Source organism: Balaenoptera borealis (genome assembly GCF_965194805.1).
Source record: "Balaenoptera borealis genome assembly, chromosome: 10".
Taxonomy (NCBI): domain Eukaryota; kingdom Metazoa; phylum Chordata; class Mammalia; order Artiodactyla; family Balaenopteridae; genus Balaenoptera; species Balaenoptera borealis.
Genome location: NC_138874.1, coordinates 10,260,957 through 10,282,009, shown reverse-complemented (window position 1 = coordinate 10,282,009; position 21,053 = coordinate 10,260,957). Strand labels below are relative to the sequence as shown.

General features: G+C 41.2%; 1 protein-coding gene across 4 annotated transcripts in view; it reads right to left on the bottom strand.

Moving 5' to 3' along the window:
• Positions 1-21,053, bottom strand: part of B3GALNT2 (beta-1,3-N-acetylgalactosaminyltransferase 2) — a 51,985-nt gene that overhangs the window by 2,171 nt on the left and 28,761 nt on the right. The window contains exons 6-12 of one of the 4 annotated variants that reach the window (XM_082407665.1): positions 12,563-12,673; positions 10,121-10,199; positions 5,873-6,056; positions 3,337-3,462; positions 2,583-2,742; positions 1,874-1,930; positions 458-599 (exon numbers count right to left, since the gene is read on the bottom strand). In XM_082407665.1, coding sequence (XP_082263791.1) covers positions 462-599; positions 1,874-1,930; positions 2,583-2,742; positions 3,337-3,462; positions 5,873-6,056; positions 10,121-10,199; positions 12,563-12,673 — 855 coding nt within the window. In that variant the 3' untranslated portion in view covers positions 458-461. Of the gene's footprint in view, positions 1-457; positions 600-1,873; positions 1,931-2,582; positions 2,840-3,336; positions 3,463-5,872; positions 6,057-7,536; positions 7,882-10,120; positions 10,200-12,562; positions 12,674-21,053 lie in introns of those variants that run through there. The other 3 variants (XM_082407666.1, XM_082407667.1, XM_082407668.1) reach the window with 3 other exon arrangements.

Genomic DNA, 21,053 nt, shown 5'->3' with positions numbered 1-21,053 from the left:
CATGATCACAGATCACACAGCATTTCTGTGAGTTCTTTTTGGCCCTTAATTATCCTTACGCTATCCAGAGCTATTCTGCAATCTAGGTTGAAATTCAAACTTCCACTTACTACTCAAGATTTCTGAACTAGGCCAAGTTTTAACCAAAAATGATAAATTACTAACAGAAATGATGCACTAGGACTTGGAAATATTTTTTTCTTTTATAAACAATTTGGTATTTTTCAAATCATCTTCCAATATATAAGTAATTTTTTTCTTACACTACAGTATCTGTTGATTTTTAAAAAGGAAATTTTGTGCAAATGTTAAGAAATACCACATTAGTGACCTGTGAAAGTGCCAGCCAAGAACTATCCTGAAAGACCATATAATCTGCGGCCAAACCTTGGGCTTTCCTCAGACTTCCGCTCAGATCATCATTCGCCCACCCTGACCTTTAACACTGCGAACTGACCTCATCATCCTCTTGCTTCACACTGACAAGGATCACCGCACAACTCCTTCAGTTTCCACAGCTGTGTTAGTTCTTGCGGAGAATACTGAGGGGAAGACAGCATTCCTGTTTCACAGGTCTTCTCACACAGCCACAGGCTGTCCTGTTGAAAAATGAAACAAAAGCTGATTTGGGAGCCCTGACACCCTGCTGGAAGACAGCTGAAAGCGTGCATACAGGAGCTTCCAGATCCCAGTGAGGCTGAAGTTATTTCAAAGACAAGTGCATGTGTGAACCCACTCAGTTTGTGGGGGACAGGAAAAGCACACACCGGTGACCCTGAGGCTGTGGAATAAAGAAACAGTGCAGTGTGTGCATTAAGAGGAGTTTGCAAAGGGAGTTCTATGAAGAGAGGGTGTGGAAACCACAAATGCAGAGTTTCGTATTTGCTACTGGAGAAGAGGTGGCCAAATAGCATTATGAACAACGGCAAGTATTGAGGGAATGGTTACAATATTCGGGGGACAATACCAAGTGCTTTATAAATATTATCCAATTTAATTCTCACAATAACCCTGTGAGGTAGGAATTATTTCCTTTTTACAAGTGAGAAACTAAGAGTGAAGAAACTTGCTCAAGGTCACGGTGAAGTTCATGCTGGTAGGCTGAGTAGGAAGGATCGAAATGGAGTCCTGTCAGACTCAGAGTCGGAGTTTTCACCCACCAGCCTACTTCCCAGCTCTGTGGACTGGCTTCTGTTTCCAGCAAATATAGCAGAATATAGATCCCATTCAATTTGAGAACATAGAAAGGAGGGATATAATAAAAAATGTCTTTTTAAAGGATGGCTGAACTGGTGGCAAAGGAGAGGAAACTGGAGAGTAGAAGGGCCTGGAGTCAGCGTGTGCCTCGTACAGGCCACGCCTGGGGACAGGAGACTGACCAGTCCTTCCTACAGAGCCCTGTGCCCCTGGGGGCCGAGAGCCTCCAGGGCTATTAAAGGAAACAGAGGAGGCCTGTGTGTCTCCGCCCTGACCCTGGACGGGTGGGATGGCGGGAGTCTCCCCTGAGCATCTGGAAGCGTAGCCCGCACTTGGGTGGGCCTGCAGCTGGACTCACGTTCTGTGGGGCCACCTCACTGCCAGAACCTGAGGTCAGCTGATCCTTTTAAGTTTTAAAGCTGCAAAGAATTTCTGATCAAATGTATAAAAACTTAATTCATTGTGAGTAGGAGAACTTCCATTCAAAACATTTCCTTTTGGTTTAGACTCAGAAAAATATTGTATGAGATCTAGGCAGATAATTGTGAATTAGATCAAGAGCACAGTGATGATGCCAGAAGACCTTCCATTCACTGTTCTGCCCAAGGTTTGATGATAGAGAAACCTCGCTGAACTCTTCAGAACCCAGAGGCCAGCCCCACTCAGGCTTGCTTACCTGGTATCTTTTAGGTCCTATGGCTGCCATCCAAATGCCCATGCTTACATCTTCACCCTGCACAGGCCCCATAAAGTTTAAAATGTAAACATTTAAATGCTATTTCATCTATAAAGACAATGCCACACCCATTCCCGTAAGTAATCTACTTCTTTGTTTTGTGATTATTGTAATATGCAGTGCTGAGGATGTATTATAACACTGATACACGAAGTAAAAGCTACCTGCCATTAACATGAAACACACACACCACAATGAAGTCTGACTATACACACTAAGTAAGCAGCCAGCCCCTCTTCTCGTGGACCCTAAACTTCCAGCACTAACGGTATGAAAGATGCACTGGATCTAAGAACCAGGCAGAGTTTTATTTATTTATTTGCTATCTCACAATCAGCAAAAAAGCAAGCTTAGTCTTAAGCTTGCTTAGTCTTCCTTCTTATGAATATAAATCTTTACATTCCTTTAGGGACTATACCTTTAAATATAGGCTGAAAACATAACAGAAGGCTCAAAGATTTAGGAATAGAACTTAGAGCCAAGATTTGAGGGATAGGAGTATATCCCTAACCTTTGAGGGCTGACTCCTATCTAGAATGAATAACATGCCTCTCCCCAAGATCAGCTGGCTGTGCTTTTAATGATGGAATACTGAGTGGGATAAAACTCATTTGGTGAGTGTACTCTTAGGTCAGAAATCCTTAATTACCTGGTAGGTCTTTAATCTCCCCGAGTTGCCAGCCAGCCAGTGGACGATGTCCCTGGTGATGACATACCCTGAGCCGCACGCAAAGGCGGGATAAGCAGGACTGGGGTACTCCAGCTCCTGCCACTTCCCGGTTCGGTCAACGGCCCAATTCAATCTGAAACTGACATGCAACATGAGTCGGCTTCTTTGTGTTGCTCTGACACATAGCCTACCACTAGTTAAGCTTGAGTCCTTAATTATCACTACAAAGGAATAAGCTGTAGCAGCAAGGAAAGAAGAATGAGAGATTATTGTTTTCATCTAAGGACAGGAATTTATCTAGTGGTGTTTTATATAAAAGACTGATATGTTAAATTCTCTCCAAGTTGTATTTGTGGAGTTTAAATAAATGAAAAATAAATCACCAATCCCTATTGCATTCCTAAAGACACACAGAAAATGGTTTCAGAAATGTGTCACAAATTTATTCTAATGTACAGCAGCTTCTAATTTGAGTAGCACTTAATATGTCGGGCATGAGGATAAAAGCCACATCATTTTCCCTCCATTACATTAGTCTGAGGTTTTCCATTTAAGAGAGTTTTTTCCCCTTTAATTGTAGATTAATAAAATATAGTGACCCAGGGGCCTAAGAGGGAAATTTCCTATCTCAACCACATTTTTCTTATGATAAATGACTTGTATATTTCATTCTAAATTAACATTTGCTCAGTACATGAAATGAACGCCAATGGCTTAACAATGTTTAACTTACTTTCCCCACCAAAAATTAGGTCCATCCAGATTCTTAAGGGTGATTCTATTAAATACAGCTTCCAAGTCTATGTAACAGTCGTCATCCGTCTTTAGCAACAGATCAAAGCTGGTTGTTTCCACAGTCCTGTTGGCGAAAGGGGGGGATATGAAAGTCAGGGCGTCCATACGAGGAAACAAAGCAACACCAATGTGGTGACACTGCTAACATCTTAATGAAAACTGGCCCTGTACTACCTGTATGCTTGTCCAGCTTTTATCCATCCAATATTGGGAGCATCTGCTCTAACAGAACATCGCTGCTGCCAGCTACAACCCTCACTTAATATTAACAAACGGGTATAACAGAGAGGTGCCACGCCAATTTTAAAAGGTATAAGGAAAAAAGAATACAATGAAAAAAAGATCTGGCTTAAGTAGAATATATAATCAAACAAATGCTTCTTAGGCCTTGCGCAGGTCAGGCCAGCATGCCTATTAAGCATGTGAACCTTGCCCCTTGCGTTCTTAATGAGAGGGCCACACACATGAGGGGACAGATGCCATAACTGGCCTCTCACACAGAACACTGTCATACAACAGAATGTGTTCCATGCTGCTATTGATAGTACACTCAGGTATTTTACAGTGTTTAAAATGCTGAGTTATAACACTGAAATACATTTTCCCTTGGAAACGATTTCCAGTAATTCAGCTATTACAAGTGACCTTCTGGAAGGCACAAGAGGGTGATTTCATTTATCTAGACATTAAAAAATATATAACGGCAACTAGAGACAAAATTGACTCTTTGATTTCACACTGCCAATCCCTGTACCTCTTTTACCCAGAGCTTGCGAGGGAACCAGTCAGAAGACAGAAATTTGAATTAAAGAAATCTGGAGAAAGTTTCATTAGGCCACAAAATGGTGAATTTAACAATGGGTCCACAACAAAAAGCATAACCCTACATTTCTAAAGTTCATTTCTAGTTAATAGCATAGGCCATACATAATATTTGCTAATTAGAAATAAACTTTTGTGATAAAGGACACCGAGGTCACTGATGGATCACCTGAATAAAGATGAATGAAAAATAAAGATGTCATTTACGATGTGGAGGGTAGACGGGGGGATGGGCTACTGGGAAGCGGGTCCAGACGTACAGCCTATCAGGTCACTGCAGTGTTCCAGGTGCACATGATAGCCCAGAACAGACAGTGGCAGAGAGACTACGGAGAGAGGCCAAGATCACAGAGATACGCAAGTAGTAGAAGAGACAAAACTTAAACTGAAGGTAGTAATTAGACCAAATTGAACTTCCACAACTGGGAGTCAGCTCCCTTACAGAAAGCCCTAGAACTCAGCAGTCCTGACCGCCCACTGCCTGGACCCCCATTCCCACTCCACCTCTTCACACCCTCGCCCTCGCCTTGGCCGACCCATAACAGGAACCCCACTGGTGACCTTGAGCCAAAAGAAGGTTCCTTCTCTTACCACAGCTGTCAAACTTAATCCTGGTATTCTAGGTATACCCACATTTCCAGCTCACATTTATATCTGCCCTCTACCCACAAGATGACTCCAGAATTACACTGACTTGCCCCAGCTATGAAACTACCGCCCATAAACTAAACTGTCTACCCCTCAGGACCAGGGAACTATATCCATAAAGGATTGATGATTTCCCATTCCGCTCAGGGCAAAACAGAGAAGAAGGGACAGACTCGGGGGCTCACCGAGCAACAAGTTCCCTGATAAAGTTTTAAAAAAGAAAAGACAAAGACGTGAATATACTTTATGGGTTTGGTCTAGACAGAAAGAGAGAGAAGGTTTCAGTTCTACAGTCAGGGTAGACAGTATCAGGGGGCTCACAGCAAGTTATGGAACCCTAGAGTAACAATAATATTAACAACTACATGTATTCAATTAAGAAGAGTCACTGTTGTAGTATATTATTATTGGTGGTGTTATTATAATAAAAGTAGGAGTTACAACCAAGATCCAAGAAATACTGGAGGGTCTGGGAAGTTAACAATATGGTAGACTATAAGGGTTGCTGAATTTCATCTTATTAAAGCTTCTGGAATTAGGGCAGGTAGTTTTTAAATGGGTTGGAGGAGAGAAAGGAAATACAATGTGGATGTTCGGCTGAATGGAATTCAGATCAGTAACCTGGGTGTAAATGAGGGCTATAGGTGGGTGGGTATGAAAATGCCTGAAGATAGGCCATTTTCAAACTCACTGATTTTCACCTAATGTTGGCTCAAGACAACTATGTAAGTAGGCATGACTCAGAGTGAATCAGCTTTTGCCTTGTTTGTTTTTGATACATTAATATTGTTCACATTACGGATCAGCTCATCGAAATAATAAAGCGGCAGCATTTTAGAAGATCAGTCCTCACAAAGAACCAGGAGGGTACAACAGATCACGTCCCAGGTGCACAGTGCTCTTAGGTTTGTTTTTTTTAAAATCTCAGTGGTTTGATGTTGATAAATTGTTTCTACATCAAAAGAAAAATAAAACAATACCTACCCAACGTTTTTAAAACCTACCATTTATAGAAGTTCAATAATTTTGCAGGAACATTTCGGTAAGTGTCAACAACATCCACAAACACAATATCATCATAGAGGCTGCTTTCCTCCTCCAGTAAGGCATCCTCCTCGTGGAGATTGCTTATATGATCAAGAAGTCTTCGAGGGCGAGAATGAAGATTTTTTAAGAGAGCATCACCTTCTAAGAAGGAAAAGAGAGCTGAAGAAAAAGGCTATTGCAAACTTAAGACCCAGAACTTGTAACATTATTGCATTAACCCTCCTCCCAAGGTAACCTAACAGAACACAGTTGTTAGGAACTCTGAGGTAGGGAAATGGGAACTCCCACACATTGCTGGTGGAGAATAAAGGGATACACTCACTGCGGGGAGCAATTCAGCAGTACCTAGTTAGGCTGAAGCTGTGCGGACTGTTTGACTCGCTAAGTCCACTTGTAGATATCCCCAGAGACATTATTTTACACATTCACAAGGGTATTTATAGCAGCACTGTTTGTGACAGTGAAAAAATTGAACCAGCCTCAATACCCACCAAGAGGAGAATGGTTAAAACTGTGGTATATTCACATAATGGAATACAGCAGTTAAAAAAATTAACCTGCATAGCAGCACTATTTACAGTAGACAAGACGTGCAAACGACCTAAATGTCCATCAACAGATGAATGGATAAAGAAGATGTGTGTGTGTGTGTATACACACACACACACACACACACACACACACACAGGAATATTAGCCATAAAAAAGAATGAAATGCCATTTGCAGCAACATGGATGGAACTAGAGATGATCATATTAAGTAAATCAGAAAGAGAAAGGCAAATATCATAGGATATCATATCACTTATATGTGGAATCTAAAATATGACACAAATGAACTCATCTACAGAACGGAAACAGATTCACAGACACAGAGAACAAACAGACTTGTGGTTGCCAGGGCTGGGGTGTGGGGAGGGATGGATTGGGAGTTTGGAGTTAGCAGATGTGAACTATTATCTATAGAATGGATAAACACCAAGGCCCTACTGTACAGCACAGGGAACTATATTCAGTACCCTCTGATGAACCATAATGGAAAGGAATGGGAAAAAGAATGTGGGAAAAAGAATTGTGTGTGTGTGTGTGTGTGTGTGTGTGTGTGTATATATATAACTGAATTGGTTTGCTGTACAGTAGAAACGAACACTGTAAATCAACTATACTTCAATAAAATAAATTCAAAAAAATATTAACCTGATCTTGGATGTTAAGAGGAACGGCACTAAAAAATAATGCTGAGTGAGAAAAAGTATCTTGCCAATTGATATATACAATGTGATACCACAGGTATAAATTATAAAATACTTTAATCAAAACTGTATGTTATTAAAAGTTGTATACACATGCATGTAGTAGAAAGTAGAAAAATAAGAATGGGAAGCGTACACATGAGTTTCAGGACAGTGGTCTCCTGTCCAAGGGGAAGGGAGAGGAACAGGGGGTAGGAAGTACTCGGAGGGAAGGGGCTTCAACTGTATCTGTAACGCCTTATTTCTCTGAAAACAAAGAAAGGAAGCAAATATGACAAAATGCAAACATCTGTTAATTCTGAGCAACAAGTACATGGGTGTTTCTTATATAGCACTCTCTATTTTTGGTTTATTTATGATATTTTATAATAAAACTTATGACCAATGTGCTTAGAAGACATTTTAATTACCACCTCACAAGCTCATGGATCGTTTGTCACATCTGTGCAGGGACTGTCCTCAAATATGGCAGCAATCCTATCACTAGCGCAGGATTTTCTCAGCTGTCTCAAATTAGAAAATTTCTGAAAACTACGCGAGTGAGTGGCTGAGGGGTGGGGGAGAGAAACCGAGATGTAACCCAGCCGTCCGCTCTCCGTGACTGAACAGCAACACTGGGTGTGAGGGCCGAGCGCCTGTGTCTGATTTCTACCTCTGCCCCTGTCGGTGAGGCACTGGACAAGTCACGCGTTTCTGGGCCTCAGCATTCTCATCTGTAAAAGGAGGAGTTGGACTAAGTCTCTGGTTCTCAGGAATGCCTACTGAAATACAGATTCCTAGGCCCCAAGCCTAAAGATCCAGCGGGTCTGGGGGTAGAGCCCAGGAATCTGTATTTCTAACCTGTGACTTCCTGTAACTTTGATGCAGGTGGACCACAAACAACCCTTTGAAAAACACAGGCCTAAATGACCTCGGGTCCCTTTCAACCCTTACGCTCTCCTCTAACGTCCTTTCACTTTAAAGATAAGGATAAATATACACAATTTAACACTTGAACGAAAGTGAAAGTGTTATAAAATTGCAGCAATAGGAATGGATGATAACAAGATAAGAGCAGAAATACAGGCTTTTTCATTAACAAATTGTACATGTTGGTTTATTCTACATATATCTGAAAAATATGAGTAGAAAGTAATAAAGTAATATATCTGTGTGTGTGTTGGGTTTTTTTTTGGCTGCGTTGGGTCTTCCATTGCTGTGCGGGCTTTCTCTAGTTGTGGCAAGCAGGGGCTACTCTTCATTGCAGTGCGCGGGCTTCTCATTGCGGTGGTTTCTCTTGTTGCAGAGCATGGGCTCTAGGTGCGTGGGCTTCAATACCTGTGGCACGTGGGCTCACTAGTTGTGGCTCACGGGCTTAGTTGCTCTGCGGCATGTGTGATCTTCCCAGACCAGGGCTCGAACCCGTGTCCCCTGCACTGGCAGGCGGATTCTTAACCACTGCACCACCAGGGAAGTCCCTATGTGTGTGTTTTAAATCTGATCATCTGTCTAGGTGCCATTTACAAGAATCATGTGGTTTACGGCCTCTCAGACTTTGGAGGCATCAAACCCATCTAGGGAGCTTATTAAAATACAGGTATCTGAGCTCCAATCCTGAAGATTTTTAACTCTGTAGGCTTGAGGTAGGGCCCAGCCAGAGATGCTAATGCCCAACAAAATTTGAGAATTTGTGTACCATGTGATTCTTCTGAACAGCACGTAGATCCTCAGATTTTAAAAAATTTTAGTCAGATTTTCAGATATATCCAGTACATGAGAAGAAAAATCTGTTCATTTTAATTCCTTTAGCCTAACACTTGAGATATTTCTCTCGTTTGAAAGGAATTTTCCTCACCCAAACCTTAATCCTTTAGCCTCAGTGAGAGAAAACTTAAGACAAACAGTTGTTTAGGGTACAGTAGTTGCTCCCTGTAAAACAGTTTAGTGCCAGAAGTCTCAAGGGCCCCTCAAGTTTTTAAAGACTCTTGATGGTACATACATGAATTAACTGGCAAAAGAAAGGAAGTCGCTAGACATGAAGTCAGATGGTGTGTAACACCTGTACCCGGCCCCCCAGTGTGAGCTGTTTTACGAAACTGGCCTGACCTCCCGATCTGAGTCCTCCTCAGGGCTGAGCCATTAGCCTCTGTGAGCTAATAAGTCCATACCTTCCCTAGCAGAGTGGTCTCACGGTTTTATGAAAAATCTCTGGACTAAAATTAAGGATCCGTAAATTTTAAATCTCTATTTTTAATGGCAGGTTTGTGGGTAAAACCTATGTACCTATTCCAGCCTACCCTTAGGGGTGATGTAAGAATAGAAATGCTTCTATGAGGAAACACTGTATAAATAAAGATGCTAGAAATTGAAAAAAGCCACAGCCCATTCACATCTTCAAACTACCTGTAGTGGCCTCAAACAGAGGGGTCTGCCCCATCCTCAACCCTGCACTATTAAGGAAGACCCCTGAAGACCTGCCTCTTAGAATACGGCCTCTGCTCTCCCCAAGTCACTGTGTGCCTTCAGGGAAGCTGTGTCCTAATTCTTTTATAGGAATCCATGATCTGCAGAGCTTTGAGAAGCCAGATGATGCACTACTGGGCACCTTTGCTCCGTAAGTGATGATCAGGACAAGTGACCAAGAGCAACCGCATCAACAATAGCTTTGCTTAGAGATCACTGATACAGGAATTCACTGATGTGGATATTTTCAGGAGCATCACTCAAGAAGACAAACACAGCCACTTCTTTTTGGGGTGGTGGAGAGGGTTGCAGAACTCTGAATATATTGAAAGCCATTGAATCAAATACTTTAAAAGGGTAAAGTATACGGTATGTGAATTATGTAGCAATAGAGCTACTATTTTTAATGACCAAAAAAAAAAAAAAAAAAGATTACCTTTGATGTCAAAAGTATGAAGATGAGGTAGGCGAGATTCAGTATGTTTTTCAACTTTTAACCAGTTGACTTACCCTGAATAGTATAAAGAAAGCCACCTGCAACTCCCTCCACACCTTCCATGAATTCATGAGGCAAGGCACCCTCCCCAGCCTGCAAGAAACCAGAATAGAAGTGCTGGGTGTTTTGTTACTAAGAATACATTTCTTATATTTGAAAACTGATTTGGCACAATTCATAATGTGACGCCACAGCACATAAATCCATCTAAGATGCTGGTGCACTAGACTTAACGCTATCAGGATGACATCAGCATTCTAGTTTTGTCGTCTAATTCCAATGTCCAAGATCAGGTACACACAGTAATCTACGGATTAGTGTTCAGAATTCCAGCCTACATAGAATCACGTATTCTTGAACTTGCTACCAACACTATTACCAAGACCAATTTTATTTTACATCCGAACTCCACCACTTAAAAAAAATTATAACCACGTCTGATTTCGTGGAAATTGAAAATGCCCGTGAGTGCAAATACACCCGAGCACATTTCAAAGTGACAGCTGCCACGCAGAGACAAGCCCTCTAAGCAAACAGTTCAGCCCGAGCCGTACTGACGACTGATGTTGCTGAAGGTGCTCACTGCACCAACAGCCAACGACAGTCCCCTCTGCCGCTAAGGTGTGGAGCATCTTTGGTTATTACGAGATTTACCTCTTCTACCTCACAGGTTACCCCAGGCCCTTAGTCAAAGTGAGGGCCTCACCTCTGTGTGTTCCACCCCAACTTAACACCCTACCAGCCATCCAGCTGCTGCGGGCTGGATGGGACTGTCACAGCCACGCCTCAGCATGTTTACAGCGTTTCTTCTTGATGGGTGGTCAAGAGGGCTTACTGCCTGGCTAGTCCTCTTTGAACAGATCCTTCTAGCAGAGCTGTCCCTGTACAAAGCAATGTTTTAATAAAGCCAGTAGAGAGACAGTGTCCTGCAGTGATGGTGGGAAAATCGCCATTCAATTCAGAATATGGTTTGTAGCTGAATGTGGAGGAAATCTCTAAAGGTGAGCGCTACAGATTCCAACCTTGTACGTCTACAAAAGATTGCACACTCTTTTTTTTAAATTGTACAATCTATACTGTTTTGGCTTGTTTAGTACTTAACAGTACTTTATGTTTATTAACTTCTGTCTAAAAGGTCACAGCTTGGCTTTTATTTTGTCTTTAAAATTTTTCTGACATGATTACTTGCTGGCAAGGCAGCAAGACTTAGGAAAACTTCCAGCTCTACACAGGTTTCTTAGAATAGGCTACTATGTTATCTGACTTTTTTTTAGGTTAGCTGAGTGTTTAAGCCATCAATGCCCTCCACAACCATATTCACCCCCAGAGCAGATCACTTGAGTCTTTACATTTAAATCTAGCCCTCAATTCAGAAGTAAACTGATTTCCTTTTGTGCAACCAACTGACCAGTACAGAATTCTGGCATGTTTTGGATATTTTTAAGTTTCATACACAGAAAAGGAGGCAAGATATTAAAGGCACTTGCTTTGAAAATAAGGAAAGAAAAAAAACTATAAATCCGTAAAACGCTGTATCTTAAATAAAGGACTTTTCAGAATCAAGGATGAAATCTGATACATGGCCTACAAGGCTAAGGTTGTAATTACACATGAATTTGTGGGTCTATCTGCCTAGTGTCTTTTCCCCTCACTGGACTATAAATTCCACTGTGGGCCAGTAATGGGCCTATTTTGCCCATGACTGTGCCTGGCTCACAAGTGTGCAGTAAATGGTTTCTGAACGTGTAATAACAAACCACATGATTTTCATTTCAAATTCAGGGATTAATTTACGTGAATAAGGTTAATATTTAATGGAATGTACTAAGCTTGTGACCTTAAATGCCAAGTGCTTTCCTAATCATTAGATCAGAGCATCAAGGAGAACAATTCTGACATCAGCACATATACCACTTATTTACTTAAAGTTCACCATTTTAAGTTTGCCTACACCTTCTTTTTCATCCTACACTTACTTTGAGAAATTTATTGTCAAACTTTCAAATTTTAAGAAAATTTGGTAAATGAAAAAAGTCACAAATCCCAACAACATAAATGAAAGTGAATACTCAACCTTACTTTCTAATACTTTTATCTATAGTATTGTAACTGACATCATACTATCAAAGTGAGATAGTGAATATTCTGAATACTATAGAGTAAGTGAACTTAAAAGAACATTAACTTAAAAACTACGAAGAAATAAACATCGCACTTTCTAAAATGCACTAGACTTAAGGCAAAACTATATATTTACTAAAGTTGAAGTTACAAAATCATAGAACATTTGAGTTTTTCATCTTTACTATGGTGACTCAACATTTTCTAGTGTATATGTTCTAAAATAATAAGATTCATTGTTCCATGAATTAATGTAAAAGTAAACTTAAAAACACTTTTACATATTAAAAAATGCTAAGGTGTGCTAAACAACCTTTAAAAAATGAATGACTTACTGTTATGACTCTGAGAACTCCTCCCCCATCATTGACTGTCACTTTGTGGAGATTTCTTGACACAAGGCCTTGGAGGTCTTGGCTCTCCCACACGACTGTACCTTCAAAGCTCTTTTGTGGAAAGATGAACAGTGAGTAGGTTTCTTTATTGCTGTCATTTAGGTTTTAAGTAAGTTTCTAGAGAAGAGTTTATTTTTTCTAAGACACATTGGTTAAAACTTTTACTGCCCACTAAGACACCAATGCTAACATTTTGGTGTATATCTTAGAGCACATCTAAAACAACAGTTACAAAGACCTTATAGACAGTTTTACATGCTGCTGTAATTTCCCATTGCATCAAAGGCATTTCCTTATGCAACTGCCGCTGTTACAACTGCTCTTTTTCAAGTACTTGTAGCAATACTGCTGAGTGAATGCATCCTGATTCACTCAGACATCTCCCTACCGTTGGACATCTGGATACTACCAAATAGCTACTAAAATAATGTGAGGCATGTTTTGGTGTAAATGTTTATTTTTCCCCAATACTTTTTTATTTAAAATAAATTCCCAGAGGTGAAATTACTGGGACAGGAATACAGATACTTTATATGGATTTTGGTACACACTGCCAAACTGCTTTTCAAAAACAAATTCTAGGGCTTCCTTGGTGGCGCAGTGGTTAAGAATCTGCCTGCCAATGCAGGGGACACGGGTTCGAGCCCTGGTCCAGAAAGATCCCACATGCCGCAGAGCAACTAAGCCCGTGCGCCACAACTACTGAGCCTGCACTCTAGAGCCCGTGAGCCACAACTACTGAGCCCACGTGCCACAACTACTGAAGCCCGCGTGCCTAGAGCCCGTGCTCCGCGACAAGAGAAGCCACCGCAATGAGAAGCCCACGCACCACAACGAAGAGTAGCCCCTGCTCGCTGCAACTAGAGAAAGCCCGTGCGCAGCAACAAAGACCCAGTGCAGCCAAAAATAAATAAATAAAATAAATAAATTAAAAAAAAAAAAATTCTACCTGTAGGGTCATTAGCAGTTTATGAGAATGCCAGTTGCATTGTCCTCTTCCCAGTATGGGATGTTAGTAAAAGAAGTTAAGCTAATTTAGTAGATTTAAAGAAACGGTTCCTCATTTAATTGGTGTTTCTTTTGATTTCTAATGATGTTTGTGAATTATAGTCTCTTCTGGGAATTGCCTTGTCATGCTTCTTTGCCATTTAGCTACTGAGTTTTATATTTTTCTTATTAATCTGTGTAAGCTTTTAATAAATTATCTTAATACTGTATATTTTATATACTAAGAATGTTCTTTCAGAATTTTTTTAAATTTAATTTTATTTTTAACATCTTTATTGGAGCATAAGTGCTTTACAATGGTGTGTTAGTTTCTGCTTTATAACAAAGTGAATCAGCTATGCATATACATATATCACCCTATCTCCTCCCTCTTGCGTCTGCCTCCCACCCTCCCTATCCCACCCTCTAGGTGGACACAAAGCACCGAGCTGATCTCCTTGTGCTATGCGGCTGCTTCCCACTAGCTATCTATTTTACATTTGGTAGTATATGTAAGTCCATGCCACTCTCTCACTTCGTCCCAGCTTACCCTTCCCCCTCCCTGTGTCCTCAAGTCCATTCTCTACGTCTGCATCTTTATTCCTGTCCTGCCCCTAGGTCCTTCAAAACCTTTTTTTTTTTTTAGATTCCATATATATATGTTAGCATACAGTATTTGTTTTTCTCTTTCTGACTTACTTCACTCTGTATGACAGATTCTAGGTCCATCCACCTCACTACAAATAACTCAATTTTGTTTCTTTTTATGGCTGATTAATATTCCATTATATATATGTGCCACATCTTCTTTATCCATTCACAAATAAATGGAAAGATATTCCATGATCATGGATTGGAAGAATTAAAATTTGTTAAAATGTCCATATTACACAAAGCAATCTACAGATTCAGTGCAATCCCTATCAAAATACTAATGGCATTTCTCACGGAAATAGAACAAACAATCCTAAAATTTGTATGGAATCATTAAAGATCCCAAATAGCCAAAGCAATCTAGAGAGAGAAGAACAAAGTGGGAAGTATCATGCTTCCTGGTTTCAAACTATATTACAAAGCTATAGTAATCAAAACAATATGGTGTTGGCAAAAAAACACACACATAGATCAGTGGAACAGAAGCCCCGAAATAAACCCATGCATATGTGGTCAATTAATTCACAACAAAGGGGCCAAGAATATACAACAGGGAAAGGACAGTCTCTTCCACAAATGGTGTTGGGAAAACTGGACAGCCACGTGCTTAACATGAACGAAACTGGATCACTAAATTATGCCATACACAAAAATCAACTCAAATGTGTTAAAAAACTTGAACATAAGACCTGACACCAGGAAACTCCTGTAAGAAAACATAGGTGGTAAGATACTTGACATCCGTCTCGGGGTATGATATTTTGGATTTGATACCAAAAGCAAAGGCAACAAAAGCAAAATTAAACAAGTAGGACTATAGCAAACAAGGGAAACTATCAACAAAATGAAAAGGCAACCTACTAAAAGAGAGAAAATATTTGCAAAATCATGTATCTGATAAAGAGTTAATATCCAAAATATATAAAGAACCCAAACAACTTAACAGCAAAAAGCCAAAGAAGCTGGTTTTAAAAAATGGGCACAGTATCTGAATAGACATTTTCCTAAGGAAGACATACAGGTGGTGAACAGGTACATGAAAAGATGCTCAACATCACTAATCATAAGGGAAATGCAAATCAAAACCACAATGAGATATTTCCTCATATATGTTAGAACAGCTAGTACTGAAAAGACAAGAAATAACAAGTGTTGGTGAGGATGTGTAGAAAAGGGAACCCTTGTGCACTGTTGATGAGAATGTAAACTGAGGCAGCCACTATAGAAAAAAGTTTGGAGGTTCCTCAAAAAATTAAAAATAGAACTAGCATATGATCCAGCAATTCCACTTCTGGGTACTCATCCAAAGGAAATGAAAACACTAACTCGAAAAGATATATGCATGCTCCCTGCAGCATTATTTACAATAGCCAAGACATGTAAGCAACCTAAGCGTCCGTCAATGAATGAATGGATAAAGAAAATATGGTATCTATATACAATGGAATATTACTAGCCATTAAAAAGAATGAAATCTTGCCATTTGTGACAACACGAATGAACCCCAAGGGCATTACACTAAGTGAAATAAGTCAGACAGAAAAAGACAAACACCATAAGGATCTCACTTATCTAAAATAAACAAAAAGAACTGAATTCATAGATACAGAGAACAGATGGGTGGTTGCTAGAGGTGGGTGGTGGGAGGTGTCTAAAACGAGTGAAGGTGATCGAAAGGTGCAAACTTCCACTTACAAAAAAATAAGTCTTGGGGATGTAGTGTACAGCCTGGTGACTGTAGTTAACAATACTGTATTGTATATTTGAAAGTTGCTAAGAGAGTAGATTTTTCTTTTTTAATAAATTTATTTACATTTTTATTTTTGGCTACATTGGGTCTTCATTGCTGCAAGCAGGCTTTCTCTAGTTGTGGTGAGAGGGGGGCTACTCTTCTTTGCGGTGTGCAGGCTTCTCATTGCAGTGGCTTCTCTTGTTGCGGAGCGGGCTTCAGTAGTTGTGGCACGTGGGCTTCAGTACTTGTGGCATGTGGGATCAGTAGTTGTGGCTCGTGGGCTCAGCTGCTCCGTGGCATGTGGGATCTTCCTGGACCAGGTCTCGAACCCGTGTCCCCTGCACTGGCAGGTGGATTCTTAACCACTGCGCCATCAGGAAAGCCCCTAAGAGAGTAGATCTTAAAAGTTCTCATCATAAGAAAGATTTGTAACTATGTCTGGTGATGGATATTAACTAGACTTGTGTTGATCATTTTGCAACAAATACATATATTGAATCATTTTATTGTATACCTGAAGCTAATATAATGTTGTATGTCAATTATATCTCAAATAAATAAATAAATAAATTTAAAGAGACTGCCCTCTGAGTTGAACTAATTAAATTCTTATAGTAAAAGAAACAATGGGGCTTCCCTGGTGGCGCAGTGGTTGAGAATCTGCCTGCCAATGCAGGGGACACGGGTTCGAGCCCTGGTCTGGGAAGATCCCACATGCCGCAGAACAACTAGGCCCGTGAGCCACAACTACTGAGTCTGCGCGTCTGGAGCCTGTGCTCCGCAACAAGAGAGACCGCGATAGTGAGAGGCCTGCGCACCGCGATGAAGAGTGGCCCCCGCTTGCCGCAACTAGAGAAAGCCCTTGCACAGAAACGAAGACCCAACACGCCAAAAATAAATAAATAAATAAATAAATAAAAAATAAAAATAAAGGAATTCCTTTAAAAAACAAACAAAAACAAAAAACAATGTTTCCAATAACTGGGAAGAGCTCTAAGGTTGAAGCTTAATTAGTAAAACCAATCCCTTAAAACACTATAGGAAAGCTGGTCTAAGAGAGAATTTTGGCAACAAGTAGCAATGTCTAAGGGGAGATAGAATAACTGGAAGATATAAAGCACTCTGGTCACATCCTACCTGAATGAGACAGCTCTCAAAAACACCCACCTCCCACTGCTGTAATCAAATTCAATGCCCAAACCAAGTACAGTTCAGATTGTTTTTTAGGTGCCTTGAAATATCAGGAAGGAGGTTCCTAGCTATTGGCCGCAAGAATTCTAAACCACTCTAATGAGCTAACACCCATCGAACATGAATCAATACACATTCTGGTTTATACACTCCGCAAGGTCAGCATTAGGACCCGAAAGCTAAGTCCTAGACCCTTGACTGTGTGAGGCTGCTTTGGGTTAATCATGTGTCTTTCTCCTGGCAACAACGACCTCTTCCCCTTGGGATACTTTACTTTCTTCTAAAACTTTAATAGTGATAAAGTTTGGAAGGACTGATACCAAATAAGTTTAGGAGAAAGAATTGATAGGACTTAGTGAGTGCTTGGATATGAGAATTGAGGATTAAAGCCCACGATTCTGGTTTGGGTGCCTGAGAAAAAGGAGATACTATGACCCAACACTGAAAATACAGGAGGAGATGAGAAGGGGTGGGCTGGAGATGCTATCACCATAGAACGCCCAGGGGACATTCCAAGTGGAGGAGTTCAGTAGGTGGCTGAAGTGTGTATGGAGTTCATAAGAAATCTGGGCTGCAGTAAACAGGTGGTAATAGATGAAACTGTCTAGGAAGAATGAGTAAAATAAACAGAAGTTTGGGTTTCAGATCCTAATGATTAACGTTTAAGGGGAAAACGGAAGAGGAGATAATGAAGCTATGTACTGGGAAGAAGGACTGAGCCACATTAAGCTGAACCAGAAGAATGCATGTCTTATAAGCTAAGAGAAAACTGCAGTCAACTAGGGTCAGGACTCCAGGTAAGTGTTCCCTGGAGGTGGCAGTTAGGTCACTGGGAATCTTTGCAATTATACTTCCAAATGAACCATACCAAAGTAAAAGCTATAGTGACCGCAAAAAAGCTTCACTTTGAAACTACAAATCTGGCAAATATGATGACAAATCAAGTAATTCTCTGTCCAGTCCATTCAACTGACACTTGGCACCTGACTCTGCCTGGCACCCAACTCCATTTTGTTTGACTGGGTTGTGATATAACATCAACAATGTTGACTAAACTGAGTAATTACCAGAAAAACTCATTGGCCCAAAAAGTGATCCTGCTTTTTTATTCACTCAACTGATAACCAGTTGTTTTGCTATGAGAGGAGGGAGGAGCTCTACCTTCTCCACCTCCCCCGTACCTGCTCCATGTCACAGTTAAATTTCTATTCCCCACTTCTCTCACATGCCTACTTTCTACTCTCATACAAAGTAATCACAAAGCTAGGAATCTCTGCAGATGCGAAACGGCTTGTTTATGGCAAGTCCCTGCTAAAATCATAAAACCAAATTAAAAGGCAGGAAAGAACAGCACGGTATAGGTTGGAAAAATGAGCTCTCAGAAGTCCTCTCACCCATAACGTAAGTGAGCTATATGTGCGACCCATGCTGTCCATTCTTCTGTGTCCTATTTCTAACTCGTCATCCAAACCACCAGAGTAGCTTACACATACACAGTACTTTCGTGCCTGTAACTGTTAACGATTTCCTGTGGATTGGAGAAATGACTACTTCTAAAGAATTTCAACTTTCATAAAAAATAAGTGTATAAATACCCATGATGCTAACAATACTGTCTCTAGTGACTCGGGTTGAATGCAAATAGTCTTTTTATTGAAATTAGTTTCAGGTTTCAGGTGCACTAAGAGAAATACGAAATTAGAGAAGTAAATATTTTAAAAGAAACACACAGCAGTCTCCATTTAAATTTGTGACCCCCAGTGAGATTTATGCTTTAGTGAGTCACACGACGAAAACAGTGCAAGAGCCCTGCTTAGCTGACAAGCCATACTGCTGACGTTACTCTAGCCGACTGTGAAGTGTGGAAGGAATACGATGATGACCAAATCAACCACTTCTCCCCCGCAGCTGGGATCCACGATCTGTTTTTCTTCGGGCATTCTCTGCTGATGATAGGCAGGCAAACCCATTCATCACTATCATTTTTTCTGTGCAAATAAGCCCAATTAGGCTTGAGGCAGCAAAAATGAGTATCTATATAAAATTAAACAGGTTTTCAACAAAAATAGGATTTTGTGTAAAAGGAAAGAATATGTTATCTTTAAAAGTTTATTTTTTCTTTTAATAAAAGCTAATATATATTTATTTCAGAACATTTAGAAAATAGATACACAGAAAGAAGAAAATAAAAATCATCCATAATCCTACTCCCCCAGATGCAGACACTATTAAATAACTGTGTGTTTATAAAAGGAAAAAAGGTTATTCAGATGTAATGAAAAACCAAAAGCCAGTTTAGCTGAAAGCGTCAAGGGAAATAAAGATCACAAGGCTTTAGCCAGTAAAAGTCTTAATAACTAAAACGGCCACTACCTGACTTGGCTGAGTCCTTCCCATCCTGAGTACCTACTGCCATATATACCATCCTGAACACTGGGGCAAGGAAGGCAGCTCCTTGCCCCAACCTAATTTTTATCCTGAAAAGCTTCAAACCTACAGAAGTTGAAATTACTACCCAAATCCCCTAGACTCACCAACTGTTAACATTTGGCCACATGTGCCTTTTTTTTTTTTTTAACTTTTTGGCCGCGCCGCACAGCAGGCGGGATCTTAGTTCCCCGACCAGGGATCAAACCTGCACCCCCTGCAGTGGCAGCGTGGCGCCTTAACCACTGGGCCGCCAGGGAAGTCCCTGGCCACACGTGCTTTATCTCTGTCTCTAGACACACATACTTTTCTGTTGTTCTTTGTTGTTGAATCCCTTGAAAAATACATTTCACCTTGACTTCAGCATGTATTTCCTAAGGACAAGGACATTCTAAGGGGAAAGTAATGGTTTTTTGTGGACTCATCAAAAACTGTAATTCTTTCTACGAGGCTGACCAAGACAATGGAGCAGGCCCCATAAGACTGTGATGAGCCTGAAGTTAATATTACAGCCTATCTTCTTTCTCCTTGCCCCACGCTGTGACTCCCTCCTCTTAGAGTTTCTCTACCTGCGCACCGCTGACATCTGGGGCCAGATAACTCTCTGCTGTGGGGACGTGTCCTGTACGATGTGGGATGTTCGGACATCCCTGGCCTCTGCCCACAAGATGCGGCGCTGCCCCACATCGGGTTGTCTCCAGACACTGCTAAGTGTGCCCTGGGGCCAAACGGCCCGGGGGAGAGACACCGCTTTTGAAGAACAGGAACCCCAAGTCCAGAGGAGGACCAGCAGTGAAGAGGCCAGCACACACTGATTCACCGAACGCTCACCGTGGGGCGGCATGTTCTAAACGCTCTCCATCTGGGAAATCATTTATGCCCTAGCGTAACCCTCTGAACTGCGTGCCTCTTACAACGGAGGGAAGAGACGCAGTGAGGCGAAGGCGCTTGCTCCAGGTCACAGAGCCACCGAGAGGCAGCGCAGGGACTCAACTCACCCACAGGCGGCTGCTCAGGCACCTGCCCCCGAACGTGCCGCCCCACGCTGCCTTCCGGGCGCGGCTGCCTTTCCCTTCCTACTCGTGCCAACCCGCGTGAGCCGTCTGTGAAAATCAATCCTCCAGCAGGCTCCAGACCTCTCTGGAGAGCACCTAACACAATGCTAGTGCTCCTGGTCCCCTCAGAACCCCACTCCTCGCCCCTGGGAGTCACAAAGTCTGAGTGACGTTCCGCCCATGCTGGTTCTCAGTAGAAAGGCGGGACTCTCATTGATGCCTTGCTTCAATCCTAAAGGAGCGGACCAATCAGTGCAGGAAATCTGCTTACAGCTGTGCCTGGGACACAGCAAGTTAAGCAGAACATCAGTGCTGGCTCTTCTAGCCTCACTTGGACATAAGCTGCTTTAAGGGCAGGGATCTTTGTACTATGTCTCAAATAGCC